Genomic DNA, 25,310 nt, shown 5'->3' with positions numbered 1-25,310 from the left:
CACCAGAGTAATTGGCCTAATAGAAGAAAAACATGAAGAAGAAGAAAATTTAGAAGAATGGTGGGTAAGGTGGTGGGGGAGGGGGAACAGAGGGGAGAGGAGAAATTCTAACAGATCATTGGCAAATCCATTCAACTTTGAATATTTGGTCAGTCAAATAAATCCAACATATATTTTACGAATAGAATCATGTTGTACCCTTTCTTCACAATACCTTTTTTCTTTCTTTTTTTTAAAAATTTTCTTATTGCTTGTAAAACTTCATTTGTCTACAGCTATGTGAAATCCCAGAAAATTCAGATGAAGTATAATAATCCTCATGGTTGAAATGATGATAATGATGATGGAATTCCTCTGAGTTAGAGCTTTACGTCCTTGTGAATGACTGGTGTATGAGCGTTTTGTCTCCAGATAAGATTCAGTTATATGAATACTATTGTTGTTATTATTGTTATTATTAATATTATTATTATTATTTCAGGGGTATGGGTGCTGTCCCAGACACATGTTCTGTCAGCGTCTGTTGATCAGCGGGTCTGCATGTGGAGGCTAGGTCAAGATTCACAGGTATAGTCTTTCTCTTTTAAGGATGACGTTGTATTATTGAAAAGATGAGTTTGCGGTCATGTGCTTAGTAAGTATTATGTGGACTAGTTGTACCATTTTTGTGAGTTTTAAAGTAAGTTCTTTGTAAATTTTCTTTCTTTTTTTTCAGTTTTTGTTTTTTGTGCTATTTCTTTGAGACCTTATCTAACATGTTTTATGTGTATTCTTTCAACCTCATGAACTCCAGTGATTCTATCAAATAGTGTCTTTGGAACAGACATAGTACACATGTGTATATTCACATCTCAAGAACAAAGAAACACACCAATCATCTTTCTACATTTCTGTCAGTGTATGAGAACGGTGTTTCTGCAAAGTTTTAACCAAAAAGACTTGTCAGCCAGTCCAAATTATATATCAGCTTTTTTTTTAAACAAAGGTCTGTTGCAGAAGGAGAGGAGGAGGAGCAATAGTAGATTCAGTTCAGTTGTTTCTTCTTTTAGGGAAGTGGAGTGATGGCCTAGAGGTTACATGTCCACCTAGGAAGCGAGAGAATCTGAGCGCGCTGGTTCGAATCACGGCTCAGCCGCCGATATTTTCTCCCCCTCCACTAGACCTTGAGTGGTGGTCTGGACGCTAGTCATTCGGATGAGATGATAAACTGAGGTCCCGTGTGCAGCATGCACTTAGTGTGTGTAAAAGAACCCACGGCAACAAAAGGGTTGTTCCTGGCAAAATTCTGTAGAAAAATCCACTTTGATAGGAAAAACAAATAAAACTGCATGCAGGAAAAAAAAAAGAAAAAAAAAAGGGTGGCACTGTAGTGTAGCAACACACTCTCCCTGGGGAGAGCAGCCCAAATTTCACACAGAGAAGTCTGTTGTGATAAAAAGAAATACAAGGAAAAAAAAAAAGTTTCATGCTTTGCCACTGGGCACCTCTCTTTTACCTGTATACAGCGTGAAGGGTAGCAGAAGCACAATATCAGAATCAGCGAGTTGTTGGTCTTCGGAATCAGTGTCCAGGATGTGAAGACTTGTTTTGGCTTAGTGTTGCTTCATCTGGAAAGGCAGTTTACTCTTCTTCTTCTTCTGCGTTCGTGCGCTGCAACTCCCATGTTCACTTGTATTTTTGTATTTACACGAGTGGGCTTTTATGTGTATGACCGTTTTTACCCCGCCATGTTGGCAGTGATACTATGCTTTCGGGGGTGTGCATACCGGGTATGTTCTTGTTTCCATAACCCACTGAACGCTGTCATGGATTACAGGATCTTTAACGTGCGTATTTGATTTTCTACTTGCGTATACACATGAAGGGGGTTCAGGCACTAGCAGGTCTGCACATATGTTGAAAATATAAAATCTCCACCCTTTACTCACCAGGCACCGTCACTGAGATTCGAACCCAGGACCCTCAAAAGTGTATGCCTTTGTCTGTTTTATGGAGCAAAAAGTTACTCTACGTACTGTACGTTGAGAACTGATATTGGTCAACAAATGCTTTTAGAAACAATGTATCTTTAAATTTTACTATTTATGAAGTTTACTCTGTTTCCAGATAATGTTAGAAAGCTGTCGGTTTGTGAACATTGCTGATCCATCAAACATAGAGATTTGGCAGCACAGGTAAATATACATCCTCTGTGTGTGTGTGTGTGTGTGTTTGGGGATTGGGGAGGCAGGAAGAGGGTGCATGTTTTGAAAGGACATTGGGGGGGGGGGGGGGGGGGAGTTAACTCTCCTTGTTAAATTATGTGCTGGGAATTGGATGTACAAACAAGGAAATGAAAACAAGAAATAATTTGCTTTCGGTTGAGGGTGTTCTGACAGGAAATTTGAATGGAAAGACAGACAAAGTATCACTGCACCCAGAATTTCAAGACTTAAGTTAAATTTCAAATGAACACATTGTGTAAGGTTTTTTGACATCACTGTCTTGACGCCCTCACAACTCAAGTGTTTATGAAGCAAGTTAGAAAAAAAAGAAGTTTTAATTCCAGTTACATTTCATGGTATGAACAGTGTAGACCTCAAGTGCACAAAATTGAAGATCAAAATGAAAATGATAAGCATTTTTATAATCGATGACATTTGTCATATAAATGTGTTTTTGTGGGTTTTTATTTTTATTTTTTTTAAATTTTTTTTATACTGAAAACAGATATGAGTTACAAGGACCTGTTGTCAAAGAACAATAGACTGCCATACCACACAAAAATTGATGTGTCTTTTCAAGTGTTATCTATCATCATTATTTGTCAAGATGCTGCACACATGGACAGTCATGTTATCTGGAATTTCTGTAACTATGTCAGTAATTAAATTTTTCTCAAAACATGTATTTCTTCACCACTTGAAGGTTCTGTAAATGGCACTTTTGTTATTTTGTAAATAATAAACGTTTCATCCCAGCACACTCACTTTCTGTGGTATCTAATGCCAGTTCGAAGGTGACGTTCTCTGTGTTTGATTGAAGATGACATGCTGTCTGTGTGTTGATGGGAAGGTGACATGTTCCATGTCTTGATTACAGAGACAGGGTGTACATCGGCCTCTGTGGAGAAGGCCTAGCTCTGCTGTCCATCCATGGCCACCTGCCAGAGGAGACCCAGTCAACCTAGCTCTTCAGGCAGGTGTAGAGTCAAGCGGATCTCCTCTGGTGCAGTGGTCAATTGCCTGCCAGTCTACAGCTTCGCTGTGGCAGTGAAATAAAGTCCAGCATCATCCATATGTTGGCGCAAGTGGCTGCTGGTTCAGCACTAGGGTTATGTGATGAACGAGAAGCGGTGAACCCATGGCAACAAAAGGGTTGTTCCCTGGCAAAATTCTGCAGAAAAACCCACTTTGACAGTAGAAGAAACAAATTCACTTGGAGACAGAAACAGTAGGAAAAAAAAGGTAGAGAAAAACAGGTGACGCTGCATTGCTGTGACGTGCTTTCCCAGGGGACTGAATTTGATACAGAGAAGTTTGTTGTGATGAAAAGTATTAAAAAATGCAACATACAATACAATACAATACAGTATAGCCTTTATAGTCCGATAGCAGCATGACTAGGGTCAAGGGACAACTACCATCATCATCATCATCAAGGAAGTATACTGCAAATGATACATTTGTCAATGACTCCAGTCTAATGTCAGCAGGCCTTCCTGATCAGCTGGGTTGCGTGCAGAAATGAACTGTGCACAACAACAGTGCTTTTTGTATTGTAAAACCTGTTTTATTGTTAACCATATCGGTGCACAGTTTTAATCCATATTGTTATTTTCTGTTATCAGCATATAAAAAATTTTGTTGAAAACTGTGTGGAGAAAACAAAAGGCATGTGTGCGTGCATGCGTGTGTCTTTGCTTCTACTGTTTTTTATCTCTTTCATTTAGGGTTATGAATCTGAGTGGACAGATGTTACCCACTATGCTATTTTTATCTTGGACATTGTACCAAGTTTTGAGCATTTCCTGTTGATGCTGATTTATTTGTTTTACTGACTGGTGTGAGGTAACTGAAATAGATTTTATTAAATCATGAAACTACATGAACTTTATCAGCATTTGAGATGAGTTGTTAGATGTGGAGAGAATGTGACAGTCACTGAGTGATGGGTGTGAATCCTAAGGCTCAGGTTGCTCAGGTTATAAGGTTAAGTGCAATTTACTAACTTGTTTGGTGAAGTGGTTATTGTTCTGACTGATTACTGGGCAGTTATGGATTTGGACCCTACCAGAAACACACCATTGTGGGGTTTTCTCAGCCATGGCCCACTCAAACTCTGAGCTGACTGACTCAGATGCTCCATCATCCATGGTCCTCTGCCACATTGCTGGTGTCTTGTCGACATCTCTGATGTCCCTCTCCTCTTTCTGCTGCCAGTTCATCTGGGGCTGCCCCTCTTTTTCCAACCTGCAGGTGTCCAATTCATGGCTTGACATGCCATTCATGTTGTGAGGAGCCTCCATACATGTCCCAGGCAGCAGAGTTGAGTATGCTGTTGACTCAGTCAGATAGACTGGGACCATACAGCTGAAAGTCAATACTTCACAGATGCTTCTTTGAAGATGCTTCTTTGAAACAAATTTCTTGACCAGCACTGCAGGTGCCCTCAAGAAAGATCAGACAGCATAAAACTTTATCTACACTCTCCCTAAAATCCACAACCAAACCAACGTTTCTCTCTTTTTTGTGCTTAGATTGTTATCTTTTATAAGAGGGACCATTGCAGAATCAGCCATTGGACTTCTGATTCTGTGTCCATCAGTGATTGGGGTTCGAGGCGCTGTTGCATCATAGTTTTTGTGTCCTTGGGAAAGGCACTTTACTCCAGTATTCCTCACTCTAACCAGGTGTGAACAGGTGCTTGACCTTCATTGTGGAAGGTTAAAACTGGAAAGAGAGAATTGGGCCCCTGCCTTCCTATGCTGAGCCTTAGACATGGTGAATATGAAATCACTGCGTGCCTGATTCAATTTCAGTCAGACACCACACATAGGACAACAATGTTTTTGCTTCAGTAGTATCCAGTCTTGATGTTCACTCCAGGCAAAGGCTGGTTTCACATAATGTAAAAGCTCTCTTCATTAGAATTCCACTTGACAAAGCAATAGTCATTAGTAAGAAACTTGAGAACTGTAAAAAATACTGACTGGAGATGTTTGACAAAAGAACAAATAACAGATCACCTTAGACTTATACTATACACAAATACTATTCACTGGCAGTTGCCAGTATTTTCTCACCCTCCGCTAGACCTTGAGCGGTCATATGGACACTAGTCATTAGTCATTCCTGTTTTCTGAATGCATTTAGCCCAAATAAAAGAACCCACGGCAATAAAAGGGTTGTCCCTGGCAAAATTCTGTAGAAAAAATCCACTTCGATAGGAAAACCAAATTGTAGGCAGAAAAAAAAACACACCAAAAAATGGGTGGCGATGTCAGTGTAGCAACGCACTCTCCCTGTGGAAAGCAGCCAGAATTTCACACTGAGAAATCTGTTGTGACAAAAAGAGTAATACAAATAATACAAAATACAAATTATTTCTTCTATAACGGATAGTTTTACAAAACAAAAACATAGAGCCATCATGAGTTCACTGGTGTCTTCAGTCAATGCGAATATTATCCTCATCGTCCCAAAATTTGGTACAGTTTCAATTTTTCAAGGTGACAAAACATGCAGACTGATCCATGTGTTTTGCACCACAAAAGAAGAAAAGGAACAGACACCAGCCTCACCTTCACATAAACCCAATGTGCTTGTCAGGTGGTGAGAGGGTACCACATATGTGTGAAAAATATTAACATGAAAGGAAATGAAGTGATCAAACAAAATAAAGTAAATACATTAAAATATGATAAAGTGAAAGACACGAAGAAGGCAAATGAATGAAATAAAACAAGAACAATCCCATGATCGTCAAACCTGTGTGCACACCTACACATGTGCATGCTCACATAAATGTACACACGTACGTTCACACACACACACACACATACATGCATACACAGTGCACATGCAACAATTTTCAGTCTCACAGACACCAAGGCCCAATCCTTAACCGACAAACTTTTCACCCAGGCCCCACTGCACATAAACACAAATACATTCACCTCCTCTACCCCTACTTCCACACACATACAATAACATAAATGTCCTGTGTATGTTATGTGCCGCTTACAAACATATATCACATGATGGAATAACATGTGCATACACACACATGTACAGAAAAATGTGGCGCATGCATGCATTTGTGCAGCTACAATTGCACATAGATTCTACAATCCACACACAAAACTTCCCTGTACACACACACAAACGAAGAAAACAACAACAAAACTTGCACACATAAAATCACCAGCTCCTGCAATGAACACATGCATGCACATACACACACACACCCACATGCTCCCATGACACAAACATACATGTATGCATCATATACTGCCACAATTTTACCACTGTGGTTACACACATTTACAGGCATACCAAAGGGGTGTGAAAAGATATCCAAGGACATGAATATAACATCCAGCTTTTTTTGTTTTTTTGTTGTTGTTTGTTTAAGTCTGCTTGGGAAGTTAGATTTGTCTCATTTATCCTCTATAAAAAATGCAGTGAGTTTGTTTTCCAAATCATTTACTCTCATAATGATTTGAACTGGCTGAATAAAACAAATTGGACAAGACGGATTTGAAACTAATGATTTTGACTGGATTAGCCACACACACACAAAAAATAATATGCAGGACTTTCAACTTAATTCAAGTGCAGTTCTCTTGTATTGTTTAATATTTAACGCTCCTTGGCCTCGTTTGGATTTTATTTCGTCCTTTTTCTTTCTTCCTTTTTTTTTTTCCACCATCATTTGAGATAACACAATGTGGAGAGGTGAAATTCATTCTGAGGACTGCTCTTGGTCAAACTATGAGTTGTTTCCCTTTCAGCATACTAGAATGTAAATGCGCATGCCAATCAGGAAGTTTACATCTCTGTGGATTTCCCAATCGAGAATGTGATAAGAAATCATCGTTTATTGGAATCTGATTTACAGTTGTACAACATGGGTTTGTTCGGTAAAACGAATGAAAGGCCGCCGAAGGATTTGGTAAGTGCCATGCTTGGGTGTCACTGTAATTGACTTGAGGATGCACTTGAGAAATTTCACCGGCTGACAACACTCAGTGTCAAAGTTAACTTTGCATGAAAAACACAACACGATCATTAGAAACGATACGGTTTTGCTCCAAGGTCTTCCGCAGACAAACCAATAAAACATACCACAAACAGACTAGTTTTGTTTTTGTTTTTTTAAAGTAGTAGGTTTTGTTTTTCTTCCTATGGAAAAACCAGGGGTTGAAGCGTGTCTTCGTACAATCAATGTGTTTGTCTTCTCACCCATCCATAATTTCTTGTTTTTCCTCGAAATCTCATCCACTCTTTGCCGACAGTTAAGCTTTTGAAAAAAATTATTTTAGTTAATTTTTAATTTTTAGTCAGCTTAACTTAGCTGATGAATTGATCTACTCATATAAAAATTCAAGAGTTTAGAGGCCCGCTTCGTTCAGGAAATGGTTGGAATATTAACAATGCTCATTGACTTAGGCCTAGTCACCAAACGAACATGCATCATATACTGTGACAGATAACCCATTTCCATTAAAAATAGAAACAAAAATACACAAATAGTTTGACGGAAAGAAACACTGAAGATCCGGTGTTTTCCAAACATCCATTGCCAAGAACTGACAATAGGATTCTATTTTTAGTTTATAACTCGTTCGGTCACTGGCCAAACTTTTACCGGTGAACAGCTCAGCCATTGCCCAATCTGCCACACCTAGCGCTTTATTTATTGCAAATATCCTGTTACATATGTGAACAAATGCATATCCTGATTCATTGAAATTTGCCCTCAAGAAAAAGCTTGGTAAACAAGTTGTTATGAATGTCTTGAGACTTGAGTAAAAGAAACTGAAACTAACACTCAATAACACATGTATCCAAAAAGACTTGTTGTGCTCCCTGTGTGCCACACAGCTTCTAGATGAGGTTGTGGAGTGCTGTGTGGAAGAATTTCCTTCTTGTTTACTGATAGTCTATATATATATATATTTTTTTTTTCTCAAGGCCTGACTAAGCGCGTTGGGTTATGCTGCTGGTCAGGCATCTGCTTGGCAGATGTGGTGTAGTGTATATGGATTTGTCCAAACGCAGTGACACCTTGAGTTACTGATACAGATACTGATATATAATATATATATTGGAAACAGTTTTTGAAAGAGGACAATACATACATTTTCATCATCCTTTCCATTCTTGAGCAGTAGCCAACTGGTACAGTGGTAGTGTGTCCAACCAGAAAGCGAATGTCCATGGGTTTGAGGCCTTTATTTGCCTTGAGTTTTATCCCCCCCCCCCCCCCCCCCCACACACCCCAGACCCTATAAGTGTAGTGGTCTTGGTGCTAGTCTTTCAGTTGATACAATAAACCAAGGCTCTTGTGCAGCACCCAAGAACCACAGAAACAAGATAATTGTCCCTGGCAAATTTTTGTAAAAACAAAGTAAAAAACAAAACAAAACAAAAAAACACACAAAAAAACAAAAACAAACAAACAAAACAGTTTGATAGTAAAATGAATAATTTACTTGCAGTTGCAGACCAAAAAAAAAAAAGGGGGGGGGGGGGGGGATCAATGCTGTGGTGATATGTATGCTCTCCCTAGAGAGAGCAACCAGAATTTTTCTGATAGAGAAAGCTGTCATGACAAAAATTGATAATTTATACAAATAAAATTTTCTGTATACCCTCCAGGTAATTTGCATTACAACCTTTATAGTACACCACAAGATGAGTAAATCTAGGAATAAGATTCTGCTAGACAAGACAGACAACAAAAAGCAAGTACAGTGGAGATAATTTTCTTTTCATCTTTTTGGTCAGTGTTTGCGTAGATGAATACCTTAATCCTCTTCATATGGGGAAACAGATGTATTATACACAAGCAGAAGATCATGTCAAAGATCATGAAATCAATTCCATGTCAGTTTTGGTACCAGAAGAGTGGGTTGTGGAAACATATTACACTTACTGACTTATCCAGTTATCATTCCACTAACACAACCATGAGTTCGTTGATCATTGATTCTGTCATAGTTGGTGCACACTGGATTATTTTTGAATAGTTTCTATTTAACCAGCCATTCTTCAACATGGATAACATTTAGTAAAACTAAAAGTGAAAATTTACAAGAACCAGTTTCATGAGTATTTTAAATTCTGCACACAAAATACTAAGACTACTACATATATTGATATAAAGTGATTCAGGCACTTGTACAGATGTATCACAGGCTGTCTATAAACATCTGGAATATATATCATTATATAAATACAAAATTCATATTATATCAGAAAAATCTCCATCCAGAACCCACCAGGAACTGCTGTGGTTCTTACTTTCAGTCTCACTTTGAAAGTCCAGTCCTCTTATAACTACTTGGCACTATATAGCAGTATATTGTTTGATAAAGATCTTTTGATTGTTGGTGTCACTATTATGTTGTATTAAACTATAAGACCTGTCAATTGTCGTGGCCTGTCTTCTTTTGTTAGGTGTTTTTTTGGTGGGTTTTAAAAAATTTTTTTTATTAATGTGTTATATTTTTTTAATCATTTTTCCTCCACAGTTCCATACACTATCATGACAGAGCACCTTTTTTTCTTCGTTTTTTCTTTGTTGTTGTTTTTGGTCCATCAACATTCCTTCTTTACTGGTGTTTTTTTTGTTTTTTTTTTTTTCATATAATTTTACAGACTACATCAATACATGTCTGTTTGACACCTAAGGATGGAATTTTGTTTTGGTAGATTTTTTTTTCCATGTTTAAATTCATTTATGAAACAAGGTTCGTAGGGTCCTTTCAAGTCCTTTTAAGTCCTTAGGAATTGGATTTTGGTCAAAAGGCCTTTTAAGTGCTTTGATTCAGCAAGTTGGTCCTTTTAAATCATCAGGAGGTCCTTTTAATTTTTGAAAGGTACTGTTAAGTCCTGTTTTATGAAGAGAAAGAGACTTGAGAACGAAACTGAAACACCTTCGACACCAAAACCGCAAGTTGCAAAGCGCGTTGAAAGATGCTGACGCGATCATCTGAAACTCAGTACTTACTGTAGGAGGATACAGCCTATAGGCCTAGGGCCTAACAGTAGTGCGCTTTCTGCTCGGTGGCAGACGCGAAGCGTGGTACAGTGGCTGTGAGTCACGCCTACTGCTGCTGCTTTGCTTAGGCCTAGCCTACAGTGACATGAATTGCAAAGACTAAATACGACAGTCAAATGGGATTAGCTGTTCTTCCATTTATGAGAGGTAAGTGTCTGCTGTTCTGCATGTCAAATAGATTGGGGTGTACTGTAAAGTCATGTCGGCAAAGGTCCTTTTTTAACTGATTTGAGGTCCTTATAAAGTCCTTTAAAGGTCCTTTTTTGGCTTCATGCCCACCACCTGGGAACCCTGTGAAAAATACTTGTGGAACTTGAAATAGTCTGAATAAAAAATAAATAAAACATTCATATTTTACAGGTTCAAGAATGGACTCACAAGATAAGAAAGGAAGGCTACAATATAGACAGACAAATTAAAGGTAAGAAATGTTCCTTTCAAGTTCTGCTGTATGCTTTTTGAAATAAGATTGTGAAATGTTCATACTGACTGTTGTTTCACAATTTATTATTCTTAGGTTTTATTCATCATTTCATGTTTCAGTTTAGACTCATAATATGTTCATGAATACCTGTATCATTGTATCATTATTTCAATTGTGAATCGGGTGTTTCAGTGCATGAGCATATATTTTGAAATGTTTGAGTGTGTGTGTGTGTGTGTTAAAGAATCTTGTGTCACAGTATATGTGCAAGTTATTTTTTACAAAGCAAGTGACATGTGACTTAGTAAGTCATTCAGCATCCTGTCCATGGAGACAAAACATAAGGTTTGGAAAATACTTTGAACTGGTTTGAAAATGGTTGTTAGCAAGCAAGCAAACAAGCAGGCCAACACACACAGACACACACACAGACACACACACACACACACACACACACACACACACACACACACACACACATATCCTTCTTCTTCTCTCTCTCTCTTTTTTTTAATTTTTTTTTTTAATGCTAATTGAGGAGTGAGGAACAGGGAAAGTTGTGATAATTTAAGGCATGGGTGGGGTGGGGGAGATGATAGATTTTCATTTAAAATCACAACTGTGGATAGTCGTTAAGCAAAAGAATGAACGATTGAACAGACACACAGACACAAACACACACACACACACACACACACACACTCACACACACATACACACACACACACACACACACACACACACACACACACACACACACACACACACACACACACAACAGAGATTTGTTTGATTTAAGTGAAACCTCTGCTAATGATAACAACCTATGATATTTATAATTTAATTCCAAGAGAAGAACAAATTTCAAAAAGTGAAACTACTATTTCACCATTTACAGTAAAATAATTATACGCATAGATTTTGAAGACCGTGTATGAATCAGAGTGACTGAAAGGTGACATTCTTCAGGAACCAAGAAAGCAATGATTCACTCAGTACGTTATAAATGACACTGTGTTGTGCATGAATTTTCTCCGTAACTGTACATAGTAAACAGTAATGATTTCCTTTGTGTGCAGGCATTCAGAGAGAGGAGGAGAAGACCAAGCGGATGTTGAAAGATGCTGCCAAGAAGGGGGAGAAGGACTCCTGTAAAGTGCTGGCCAAAGAAATTGTCAATGCCCGGAAGGCTGTCAGTCGGTTGCACGCAGCCAAGGCTCACATGAATTCAGTACAGCTGAGCATGAAGCAACAGCTAGGTAAGTGCAGAAGGAAAACATTGGCTGCCGATCAGGAGTGGAAGAACTCTCAAGAAATTGAAAAAAACAACAAAAAACAGATGCTGCACTCACTTTTCGGACAGGAACAGGATCATTAACATTGTGTAGCTGCTGTTGTCTGGATGCTAGTCATTTAGATGTGATGTTAAACTGAGATCCTGTTTGCAGCATGCACTTAGCGCACGCAAAAGAAAGAACCCCCAGCAAAAAGAGTTGTCCCTGGCAGTATTTGTTGTAAAATCCACTCTTATAAAAATATAAATTATATACTATACAAATCTGTCTGTTGATGGCAATGCATCCGCCTAGGAAGCAAGAGAATCTGAGCGCGTTGGTTCGAATCACGGCTCAACTGCCGATATTTTCTTCCCCTCCACTAGACCTTGAGTGGTGGTCTGGACGTTAGTCACTTGGATGAGACTATAAACTGAGGTCCTGTGTGCAGGTTGCACATGCAAATGAATCAGATGAGAAATTTAAGATGCTGAGAGCATGTGAGAAATTTAAGATGCTGAAAGCACATATTTACCACGTATATTTTCTTCTTTTTTTTGTGCCTGCACAAACATCAACTTACGCTCACATGCCTACAGAGTATATGCTGTGATGACTATATACTTGTCTGAAGATGCATATACTGATATAGTTAGTGATGTACACCCCTACCCTCTTCCACACAACACACTCCTCACACAGACACATACACATGCCCATAGAATACAATTTTACATATAGTAATGCACATATGTATACTTGTCTGGAGATGCACACATCTAGTGATGTACACACACACACACACACACACACACACACTAACACACACTAACACACACACACTAATACACACACACACACACACAACACACACACACACACAGACACCCCCTGCCCTCCCCTCCCACACCCCCTCCCCCACACCCCAAACACACACACCCCACTCCTACACACATGCCCTGCAATCATCCCCAACACCCACTGCCTCACATCCACCACTCCACACCACTTGACAAGACAACACACCACATTACAATTTCAATCAAACACACACATTTTACCATAACTACTACTTCAGCGTTTGTGGGCTGGAACTTCCACGTTCGCTCGTATATGCACTTGAGTGAGATTTTATGTGTATGACCGTTTTTACCCCACCATGTAGGCAGCCATGCACCGTTTTTTGGGTTTTTTTACCGTGACAATCTTGTTGCTTTCTACTCCACCTGTGCAGCCAACCTGCGGATCGCGGGGGCTCTGGAGAAGAGCACGCAGGTGATGACCAGCATGCAGAACCTGCTGAAGGTGCCGGAGATCATGGCCACCATGAGGGACATGTCCAAAGAGATGATGAAGGTCAGCCAGCAGTAGTACTTGTCAGTATGTGTGTGTGTTGTTGTTGTCTCGTTCGTCATTTATCAGATGGATTCCCCTGTCTCCTCGACAAAGGCGGCAGTACGTCACAGGTCCTCCAGTCCTCCGTAGAGCTTCCGGGCCGCTGGGATTGGGTCGGGCCAGGTTTTCTCTCGGAGCGCTTGGTGGAGCGGGCAGGACTGCAGCAGATGTTCTGTTGTCTGGCTGCCTGTTCTGCAGGGGCTATGCTTTATGTCGCCGATACAGAGTTTCGTTGTGTGTGTGTGTGTGATGATTGCTTTAATGAGTTCCAGCCCAGGTTGCTTTAGTTTAAACCAGAATGCTAAAGGGGAATTTTTGCTGTTGTTGCGATTTGTTTGTGATTATTATTATCTTTCTTTTTTTTTCTTTTTTTAAAAATTGAATTGAATAGATTTTAGATTCTGAGGGTAATGGAGTAAGCAAGACAATGCTTTTTTTTTTCATCCAGCTCTCGAAAGGGGAAACAGTAAAATAAAACGAAGGGGGGAAATCATGAAATTCAATACAGCATGCACATTATAATCATGGTTATATGAATGGTAATTTGGCTTTTACAATTAATTTGTTTATTTTTAATGCATTTGAAGTGGTCAGCCCAAGCTGCTTAACCAGAATGCTAGAGGGAACATTAAAAAAAAAAGAGTTGTTGGAATTCATTTACTTTTTTGTTAATGCATTCGAAGGGGTAAAATGTGGAAGATGTTATCAGTTTTCACCCCACTCCCCTATCCCTTTTTGAATGGTATATTGAAGACTATTTGTTGATGCTCACTCAGTCTGGCTCCACAACTGTCATTGGTAGGGAGCTAAATAGGTGATGTCCTGCATATGTTAAGCCAGATCAGGCACTGCAGTGAACATCACTCAAGTGACTCAGCAGCATCGCAGGGTCTCCTTTGGTGTGTGGCCTTCTGGGGTCCTAACATTGATAGCTGCCTGTGGACTGTTGGTGCAGAGATTGCAACAGGAGAGCATGTGTATGGATGTGTATGTGTATGGGGGGGGTTCAAAATAAGCAGTGTGGGAGAAATACCACTGAAATGGTGCAGATGGTGGCGCAGCAAAAATGAAAAAGACTATTTGTCATGAGATGGTAGACTATGGTTTCACTGAAAGGTAGATGTTTGAGATAAATTTGTGGCATGTTCACAAAAAGATGGGCCATAAAGTATATAATGTGTGCAAGATTTGGATCTGTTTTGTCAGCAGAGAGCTTTTGTAACGTTTTTGTGTGATGTTTACAGGTAGCTGAATCATGTTAGGTGCTTTGAGCAGCATTGGTACTGAATATCGCGCCATAGAAAAGTTTGTTATGATTAGAGTTATCTCGTATATATGATGAAATGCAGACATCATAGAAGTATTGAGTTGTGATGTATATGTTGAGACAAGCATTATAGGAGTACTGAGTTGTGATGTATATGTTGAGACAGACATTATAGAAGTACTGAGTTGTGATATATATGTTGAGACAGGCATTATAGAAGTACTGAGTTGTGATGTATATGTTGAGACAGGCATTATAGAAGTACTGAGTTGTGATGTATATGTTGAGACAGGCATCATAGAAGTACTGAGTTGTGATGTATATGTTGAGACAGGCATCATAGAAGTATTGAGTTGTGATGTATATGTTGAGACAGGCATTATAGAAGTACTGAGTTGTGATGTATATGTTGAGACAAGCATTATAGAAGTACTGAGTTGTGATGTATATGTTGAGACAGGCATTATAGAAGTTGTGATGTATATGTTGGGACCAGCATTATAGAAGTACTGAGTTGTGATGTATATGTTGAGACAGGCAGGCATTATAGAAGTACTGAGTTGTGATGTGTATGTTGAGACAGGCAGGCATTATAGAAGTACTGAGTTGTGATGTATATGTTGAGACAGGCATTATAGAAGTACTGAGTTGTGATGTATATGTTGAGACAGGCAGGCATTATAGAAGAGATGATGGATGATGCCATGGATGTGATGGATGATGAGGATCTGGAGGAGGCTGCTGATGGGGAGGTGGAGAAAGTGCTGTATGAGCTGACCGCTGGTGAGTGTATATGTATAGCCTGTGTGTGGGTGATGGTGAGTATATAGCCTGTGTGTGGATGATGGTGAGTGTATAGCTTGTGTGTGTGTGATGGTTAGCTTACAACTTGTGTGTGGGTGATGGTGAATGTATAGCTTGTGTGTGGGTGATGGTGACTGTACAGCTTGTGTGTGGATGATGTTGAGTGTATGTCTTGTGTGTGGGTGATGGTGAGTGTATAGCTTGTGTGTGGGTGATGGTGACTGTATGTATGCCTTGTGTGATGCTGAGTGTATAGCTTGTGTGTGGGTGATGGTGACTGTATGTATGCCTTGTGTGATGCTGAGTGTATAGCTTGTGTGTGGGTGGTGGTGAGTGTATAGCCTCTGTGTGGGTGATGGTTAGCATACAGCTTGTGTGTGGGTGATGGTGACTGTATAGTCTGTGTGTGGGTGATGGTGACTGTATGTATGCCATGTGTGTGGGTGATGGTGAGTGTGTAGCTTGTGTGTGGGTGATGGTGAGTGTATATATATACAGGATGTGTGTGGGTGATGGTGAGTGTATAGCCTGTGTGTGTGTGATGGTTAGCATACAGCTTGTGTGTGGATGATGGTGAGTGTATAGCCTTTGTGTGGGTGATGGTGTGTGGGTGATGATGACTGTATGTATGCCATGTGTGTGGGTGATGGTGAGTGTGTAGCTTGTGTGTGGGTGATGGTGAGTGTATATGTATACAGGTTGTGTGTGGGTGATGGTGAGTGTATATGTATACAGGTTGTGTGTGGGTGATGGTGAGTGCATACATTGCTTGAGTGTGGGTGATGGTGAATGTATGTGTATAGATCATGTGTGGGTGATGGTAAATTTATTATTGTATACATAGCATGTGTGTGGGTGATTGTGAGTGTACATATAGTTTGTGTGTGGGTGATGGTGACTGTATGTATACCTTGTATATGGGTGATAGTGAGTGTATGTATAGCTTGTGTGAGGGTGATGGTGAGTGTATATATAGGTTGGGTGAGGATGAGGGTGGGTGTTTATATATATATATATAGAGAGAGAGAGAGAGAGAGAGGTTGTGTGTGGCTGATGGTGAGTGTATATATAGCTTGTGTGAGGGTGATGGTGAGTGTATATATATATAATATATATATATATATAGGTTGTGTGTGGATGATGGTGAGTGTATATAGGTTGTGTGTCGGTGATGGTGAATGTATATATAAATGTATGTATATAGGTTGTGTGTGGGTGATGATGAGTGTATTATTATATAGGTTGTGTGTGGTTTATTGTGAGTGTATATATATAGGTTGTGTGTGGGTGATGTTGAGTGCATACATAGGTTGTGTGTGGGTGATGGTTGTGTGCATAGCTTGTGTGTGGGTTATGACAAGTGTATGCATAGGTTATATGTGGATGATGGTGCGTGTACACACAGCGTGTGTGTGTGGGTAATGGTCTGCTGTGTATAGAGTGTGTGTTGGTGATGGTGAGTGTATATATGGCTTGTGTGTGGTGGATGGTGAGTGTATACGTAGCTTGTGTGTGGGTGATGGTGAGTGTATATGTAGCTTGTTTGTGGGTGATGGTGAGTGTATACGTAGCTTGTGTGTGGGTGATGGTGAGTGTATACACACATAGCTTGTGGGTGGGTGATTATGAATGTATCTTGTGTGGTTGATGGAGGATGGAGAAAGTGCTCTTATCTTTTTCCACATTTGTATTAAAAAAAGGGGGGTGGGGGGCTTGGAAGATTGTATGCACTTGTAACCTTTAACAAATGTTGGCTGATATAATATATATAGACACACATGTATCCAAATTGACTATGATCATTCAACAAGCATGCACACACACTCACACACAAGCATGCAGGAAAGTTGGTTGTTGTTTTTTCCAGCATAATGATGTTACCTCACAGAATTTTGACCCTTAAGCATGCAGGCCATAGTCAAAGTTGACATTTTAGCTGTGCTGTTGTGAGCAGAACCGAAAAAATCAATTTTGTTCCCATTTTTCATTCAGTTTTGCTTTCTAATCCATGTAAATAGGTTTGCCCAGAAGAATTTCTGTACAGCTTTAACCCGGAGAGCGCGATGAGCCACGATCGTGGCTTTCCCGGTAAAGTGCGATGGGCCACGATCGTGGCTCTGTTTACATAAGGTCCGACATCGTACGGCTATGCTCGGCAGCCTTCGTAAAACTGCCTCGTTCTGGTGTTACTGCCTCCCTGCTTGTGTTTGCACAAACTTTGACCAAGTTTATAAGTCCAGATCTTCGTATTTTTTGTAAACAATGAGTGACACTGAAGTTGACAAAGCTCAGGAAATGAGTGACCTTGTCACTAGTGATGATTCATTTGCTGACAGGGATTCTGGTGAAAACGGCTTTGTTATTTTGACACTTGGGCATGCTGGCTTGCTTGTTGTTCATTCAGTTTTGTGTCTCCAGCCACAAAAACTGGGGGGTGGGGAGGGGTGGTAAAGTGGGTTAGGCATGGGTCTATTGCGGTTTCTTGACCAAATCAAGCTAGAAAACTGGAAATTATTTTGATTTAAAGCATTCTTGCTGCTTTTGAAAGCAACATGAGCTAAAAGAAAACATTTATTTATGTTTTTGCCTGTGATTGCATAAAGTATTGTAGATGTGTGCGTGCGTGGCGTCGGTGGGTGTGTCTCAAACAAATAATACAGTGCTTATAGTTTAATTGTTTCAGTTATATTCATTTCATGAATTTCTGCAGCCAGAACATTTTCTGCACAGTTTAATGCCAATTTTGAGATTTTGACTCTGTAAAAGATGTGAAAATACCTATAAACATTGTGGTTGACGTTTTTGGAAAACAAGTTTGCAAAATTTGTTGTTTATATCCTGTGGAATATCTCCAACTACTTACAAGGTACAGCCTTTTTCTTACTTTTATCTGATTCTTCATTCACTCTACTTTCCAAAAATGTATAGGTTTACCTATTTATTCTTACTGATAAGCATACAAATGCCCCAAATCAGAGCACAGGTAGCGGAGGCAAACTATCCCTTTGTTTTAAGCATGATTTTTGTAAGTATGTTTTATTATATCCAGCACTTTGAGGGTTAAAGAACTGAAATGTGACTAGAATGAGTTGACCTAAGACAGATATTCCAACCAGCGTGTCCACAGAAGATTTCAAAAGGGGTTGGGTGGGGAGGGTTGGACCTGGGAGGGCTTTGGGATATTTTGTTTTTCCTATTTCAGTGATAATGAGCAGTGATGAGGGTGTGATGACTAATGCTGCTGCTGTGGGGATCCACTTAGGTTGTGGACTGCTTGACAAAGCTGTACTCTCATGATATATCCTGGAGTCAACCAGGCGGAGAGATAGATACATGCAGTACACGTCAGGGACTTTGAGTGAACACTCCCAAACACACATCCATGAAGTGGATGACCCAGGACTGTGTAGTCCCACTCTTCCCAACGGAGTCCATACCACACTCAGGTCTGGGTAGGAGCTGGCCACGGGCCAACCCCCCCACCCCTTCCCCCCAAAAAACAACAAAAAACACACTGCTCATGGGGTTGTACCCACATCTCCCCATTTGTCGGACCACTTCGCCATGGTGGCTGGCTAGATAATTGCATATTTGCAAGTGAACAAATTTTGCAAACAAGATGAAATAGATCTAACCCTGAGTTCTAGCTTGCATATTTGCAAGTGAACAAAAAATTCTGCAAACAAGACGGAACAGACCTAGCCCCAGTTCAATGTCTTGTCCACCCAGGTGAGCTGGGCAAGGCACCAGAGGCGGTGGAGGACTCGTTACCGGCAGAGCCCATGGGGGCGACAGCGGGGCCGTCCTACCTGCCAGACGAGGAGGAGGAGGAGGAGGACATGTCGGCCATGCAGGCCAGGCTGGAGGCCCTCAGGAGCTGAAGGGTGTCTCTCATCCTCATGGGCACTCTGCTGCACTTCCTCCCCCTGGGGAACTGAAGGGTGTCTTGTCATCTTCATGGGCACTCTGCTGGGGCACTGAGGAGCTGACTGGACTATCTTCATCATTGGGACTGTTCACTCTCCGTGGGCACTGGTGGACTCTTGTCGTCATCAACACTTGAAGGGGGCTGGCTGTATGTAGATATATAGGATGTGCTGTGCACTTATGGCTGTAGAACATATATATATATGAATCGGGGGTGGCTGTGGATAGGATGTGCTATAGATTTATAGAGAGAGAGAATATATATATATGTATATAATTAACAAATAGTAAAGAGTGGTAACTCTCTCCATTCACAAGGTACACAACTTCAAGTCAGTGCTGCTTACGCTATCGATTCAGCTAGCACACAGGTAAATGAAAGGTACATTGGAGTAAACCCAGACACTTCCTCAAAAAAAAGGAAGCGTCGGGCCTGTCCTTATACCGATCATTTGACATGTGCACACAGCAGCAAAGACGGAAGAAATGCGCAAACACAAATTGGCTTTCACTGAAGACTGGCATAGCCTCTTTAATTCTGAACAAGCCGTGTATATACAAACGATTTGGGGTTGGGTTGGTTGTGGTTGTATGTAGTTTTTACTGCATTGAGGGAGAACAACAGGTTATGGCTTGAGTAAGTTAGTTTTGTGGTGTTATATCTCTGCCCATGATTTTTTTCTTCCAGTTATATGCATAGACCATAGCTAGATAGAACAGCTGTAATAATTTTCCTGAGAAAATGAAAAAAGGCTTTTTTTTTTCTTTTCTTTTTTAACAGAAGGAGTTGTTTGGTGTCAAGAAGTGGGGAGGGGTGGGATTCCTCAGCTCAGAAATTTGTATGCAGCTTGCTGGAAACAGAATATTGAAAGAGGACAATTCATACTGCAGTTTGGAAGGAAAACAAAAACTGAAGAAATGTTTTATTTAGTATGGTCTTTGGTGTGTTTTGAAAAGTTCCTGTTTTAATATGAACAGAACTTTTCTTTTAGGACAGGAAAAAAAATACATACAGCATTAGACAGTGTGTGCAGATTTTATCTTGTAAGGCCATTTTCTTCTGAGTTACTGTGTATCCATAATTTGAGTTTGGAATTTTGTAAAGGAGATATAATTACCATGCTTTATTAATTGTGCTTATCATGTTTGCTGCTACATTTTCAAAGAAAAATTAGCATAAAGTAGATATCAATACCATGGGAAGAACATATTATAGGCGAGGATATTGATATGGGAACACGGATAGGTGAAATACATTTTCACTTGCACATTTGTATAATCTTATGTACATTTCATAAAGAAATATGTATGTGTCCACACAGACAGACACACATATTATTCAGAAGGATTTATTCAGGAGGAACCCACACAAAAAAGTCTGTCAGTAGGAACTTGTATGTTAAAGTGCTTAGAGTTTACCAGCTTCCGTGAAACTATCTACAAATGACAGAGAACAAGTGTACAAGGAACAGGTGGGGTTTTTTTTGTTGTTGTTTTTTCAGTTTTGTTTTCACGAATAAGTTAAAACAAATGTTAACTTATACATATTTGATGGTTTAAGAATTCACATAAGTTCAGGCTAGTTTCTGTGCAGATTTCATAGCAAGCTGCTTCCAAGAAGAGAACAGAACACAACCCAGGCAACTTGACAAGCCTTCCAGTACTGAAATGATGATGTAATCATAGCAAGGCTTTTGAAAATCATCCACTGTAAATATGATCTTGACACTTTTGTTTAGAAAATATGTAGATTTCATTGCAATGCAAGACATGTGAGAGTAGATCTATATAAAATCATGTAGATTTCATTGTGAGACATGTGAAAATAGATCTAAACATTAGAGTGAATTACCCCATGCTGGTTTTTCTTCCAGTTACTGAAAGAAAAAAACCTTGGTTAGAAAATCATCAACTGTAAATATGATCACAATAAGATTATTTACAAAATCATATACAGGTTCATGACAGATTTCATAGTAAAACATTTTTCAGCAGAAATTAAGTGATAACTGGATATCGGCATGCAAAATGTTGTCCTTGATATCGTCCTAGTCTGGGTTTCTTTCTAAAATCTCCATTAGTGTGCCCCCTCTGAGTTCCTGAACTTTTTGCTTCAAGATTATCAGCATCTACTGTTTGTCTTCTCACCGTGTCTTACGGTTACCATGAAGAGTATATGGTTCAGTGGTTTTACATCAATGTCTTCACCTTCATTCTTTGTGCTTTTTATCGCCATGATATATGTAACATTTATATCTTAAATCTCTTGTCATCCTCATTGAACCTCACTTTATTATCCTGCTTCAAAACCCTGTGACTTTTTTCACCTCTGTACAGAGTTTATCAGCTTTGTTCAGAAGATGGTATTTCTTCACATTGTCGGCATCTGTTCTTCCTGTTTACAGTGAACATTGTGTTTGGGTTTGCACACTGGTCAATCTCCATTGTATACTTTTCTCACTTCGTGTGATCTTGAATTTGTGTATGTTTTAACTGGCTCAAATTTGGTGAATGGTTATATTATATGGAGAGGAGTGTATGTGTGTGTGATTGAGAAAGTTATATAGTATTGGTACACTTTGTTTCAAATACAGATACACACAGAGACAAATAGACATACAGAAACACACACACACAGCTGCCAGCATTATCAGTGATAGAGCACCAAGACTGCTTTGAAGAGGGTTTGAATCACTTGGCGCCCTACCTGAAAATTGGTTTTACTGCTGCCCACCTGTGTGTGTTCTGGTGATGTCTCAGTGCAGTGTTAGACCTCTGGCATTTTCCTGGGACAGTTTCCCCTTTGGTCATGCACCCGAGGTGGGAGATTTTCAGGCCTGACCGGTGTGTGGTGTATATGCATAGGTCAGGTGTCCACTCCCCCTTTCTTTTTGGAGGCAAATGTGGTAGAGCGTACATGGGTCAGTCCACACACTTCGACACCACCTTGAAAGTATGAAACTCAAGTTGAATGTTACCTAAAGAAACAAAACACATACTGCAAAAATTCAATTTCAAAATTCTGTGATGCAGTGAGCTGAATGGTGATCCTATTTTTCCATGGATGTTCATTGGCATAAATAAAACTTGTTTGTAGTGTGTATCCATACCTAACTACAGTGTGCATCAATACCTAACTGTTAGAACCATTTTGATCTAAATTTTAATTTGGGGTTTCTCAAAAGTATTTTGTATCATGTATTGAACTGATTGACAAGTGTCTCTGTCCCCAACAGATGTATGTAAATGTATTGATTAGATGTAAAAAAAATTAAAAATTAAAAAATTCTATTCTTTTTTGTTCGTTAGTTTTGAGTATAATTTACTCTTTTTTTTCTTTTGTTGCCTGAAGTTTTTTTCTCTGAGGAGAATGCAAATAGAGCTTTGAAACTTCACATGCCGTGAGTAATTTTATAGTTAATTATTGACAAAGATGCAAAACTGTTACTTTGTGATTTTATTTGTACTGATAGTAAAATGATTAGTTTTATTCTTACTGGCAGAAAAAATGGCATGTTGACACTGTCAGTGACTTGTAGGAGTGGGGTGTGGGGGCATTGGGGGGATAACCATGGAATAACCATGAGAACCAGAGGCTTGCTGTACTAGAGCAAGAAATCGACATCAGAAAATGTGACTTGGTGTCTCTGTATTCGTTCTTTCAACATCATCATCATGGGATCAAGTATTGTTCCAGAAACACAACCTTCAGTGATGTGAGAAATGCAGTGCCAGATGAAGAGGGAAAGGTATATTTCTGCACCATTGTCTAGAACATGTCATTAAAAGTGGTCATATTATTCAGGTTTGATGCTTTTAGTATACAGATAGGATCAGTGTCTCCCAAACAGTTAGCTGAGTTCTTATACTTTTTTTTCCCAGATATTTATTATTATGATTTTTTTTTTCTCACTTAAGTATTGAATGAGGCTTTACTGGAATCAGTTCTTCAGGGTCAGCATGTTGGGTATCTAGGACTTTTCTGTACCTTCCCTAGCATTTCATGACCAGTATGATGATTTTGTGTGTACATATGAATCTTGTGTTCTTTTGTATTCTGTACAGTTTTTGACTTAAGGTTAGTGTGTGTATGTTGCAAGTGCATGTGTTTTTTGCATTCAACTGGATAAATAAAGCTTTTGTGAGACAGTTAATCAGTGTTGAAACAGTATACATTAAGTTTTAACTGCATTGTTAAATTCTCGTAGCTGTGGTGTGGGAGGGTTTTAAAGTACAGAAAGTCACATTGTCTGAATGTGAGTGCATGTATGTATTGATGTTCCCCCTCATTTATTTTTCTCTCCCTCTTTTTAACATCATTTTCTTGAAGTGCTCAGGCAACAGGAGTTACAGCTTAAAACACTGAAACCACTTACAAGGTCAAAGTACGCAAAAAGACCCCAGTTGAGATTCCTATACTGGGTGGATAATCTCCCTTTTCTTTCAATAAAAACAATGACAGGAGTCATCTGTCTCTTCGTTTCTGCACGTGTCTCTGTCTTGCTGTCTGTTACCTTCCCTGTCTGTCCTGATCAATAATCCATCTGTTTCTGTTCTTGTTATGATGTTATCTGTTGTGTAATCATGCTACATCTGATATATATTGTGGTTGGTTTGGGTTTTTTCTTTTTTCTTTTTTTTTTTCTTTTTCCAAATTTTGGGTCATTTTTTTATTTTTTTTTTATTAATTTCAAATAAAATTAACTTTTTTCCTTAACTGTTAGAAATAGAATTGTGTGTGTGTTGTTGTTCTGCAACTATTGTGCATAGTTGTGTGTGTGTATGTGCATGTGTGTGTTTTTAAATAGTGATGTTGCTGATCATACTGCTTATAGAGGTGTGAATATACTGTACCATAAATAGTGGTAGTTTTGATGGTGTCCATGTATGGCTGGGTTGTAGTCGGTTTCGGTGTATCTGTTTCAAGCTAACTGATTGTATTCAGCCAATGTCTGATACGATGAGAAACCTCAAAGTATTTATAGTTTTTTGGGTGGGTTTTTTTTCCATGGCAATTACTTGTAAACTTTGGAACACAATACTGAAATGCACAAGGTCTTTGCCCTCATGATTCCTGACTTCAATGTATTGTACAGTTATAGCAGTGTCAGTGCTTTCATTTCTGTGGTTTTAAAAAGCCCTTAATTATAATTATAATAATATATAGGCTTTTATATTGGTTGGAAATATTCACTTCACACAAAGTAAAAATTAAAATATGAAAACACTGATATGTGTGTATGTTCTGCGGCTAAAAGCTAGACTTGGTAATAAAGTGTGAGTGCAAAATGCTGCAGCTAACATTTTTTTTTTTTCATCTCGATTCGAGTTTGTGCATATGAAGAAAAGAAACAACACACTGTTTCACAGAGGTGGTCACATCGGCCCATCAGAGCCGTTCAATTCCACTGATCACTAGTAACTAGACTTCCAGTGTCTGGCACTAAACACCACCAACTTCATACTGGACATTGTTTGTTCCAACAATAACGTGGATGGTCATGGGTTCTCTCTCGTCATGGCTAATGTTTTCATTGAAGAGTCTGGGGGAAAGGCCCTGTATTCATATCCTCATCCTCCAGAAGTGCTGGAACATGGAACGTTCACAATGGAACATAAAGGTGAAACAGATCATAAGGAATGTGCATGAACAGTGGAACATACAAGTGAAATAGACACTAGTACATAATTAAGGATGGCACATTAACAATGGAACATAAGTGAAATAGACACTAGTACATAATTAAGGATGGCACATTAACAATGGAACACACAAGTGAAATAAACACTGGTACATAATTAAGGATGGCACATCAACAATGGAACACACAAGTGAAATAGACACTGTTACATAATTAAGGATGGCACATCAACAATGGAACACACAAGTGAAATAGACACTGTTACATAATTAAGGATGGCACATCAACAATGGAACACACAAGTGAAA

The 25,310-nt window shown here is 39.3% G+C and overlaps 2 protein-coding genes across 3 annotated transcripts in view; both read left to right on the top strand.

Annotated features, from left to right (window-relative positions):
* LOC143299550 (tRNA (34-2'-O)-methyltransferase regulator WDR6-like) overlaps nt 1-4,060 on the top strand; it is a 41,278-nt gene extending 37,218 nt beyond the window's left edge. For both annotated transcript variants that reach the window (XM_076612845.1, XM_076612837.1), the window contains 3 exons: nt 482-567; nt 2,107-2,174; nt 3,082-4,060. In XM_076612845.1, coding sequence (XP_076468960.1) covers nt 482-567; nt 2,107-2,174; nt 3,082-3,169 — 242 coding nt within the window. In that variant the 3' untranslated portion in view covers nt 3,170-4,060. The remainder of the gene's footprint in view (nt 1-481; nt 568-2,106; nt 2,175-3,081) is intronic.
* A 2,938-nt stretch (nt 4,061-6,998) lies between these two features.
* Nucleotides 6,999-24,591, top strand: LOC143299857 (charged multivesicular body protein 3-like). The gene is made up of 6 exons (XM_076613350.1): nt 6,999-7,155; nt 10,630-10,690; nt 11,773-11,952; nt 13,202-13,323; nt 15,301-15,412; nt 19,163-24,591. The coding sequence occupies exons 1-6, from the start codon at nt 7,111-7,113 to the stop codon at nt 19,312-19,314; spliced, it is 672 nt and encodes a 223-aa protein (XP_076469465.1). The 5' UTR covers nt 6,999-7,110; the 3' UTR covers nt 19,315-24,591.
* The last annotated feature ends 719 nt before the right edge of the window (nt 24,592-25,310 follow it).

This window comes from Babylonia areolata, chromosome 2, assembly GCF_041734735.1.
Source record: "Babylonia areolata isolate BAREFJ2019XMU chromosome 2, ASM4173473v1, whole genome shotgun sequence".
Taxonomy (NCBI): Eukaryota; Metazoa; Mollusca; class Gastropoda; order Neogastropoda; family Buccinidae; genus Babylonia; species Babylonia areolata.
This window is presented reverse-complemented; position numbering and strand designations above follow the sequence as displayed.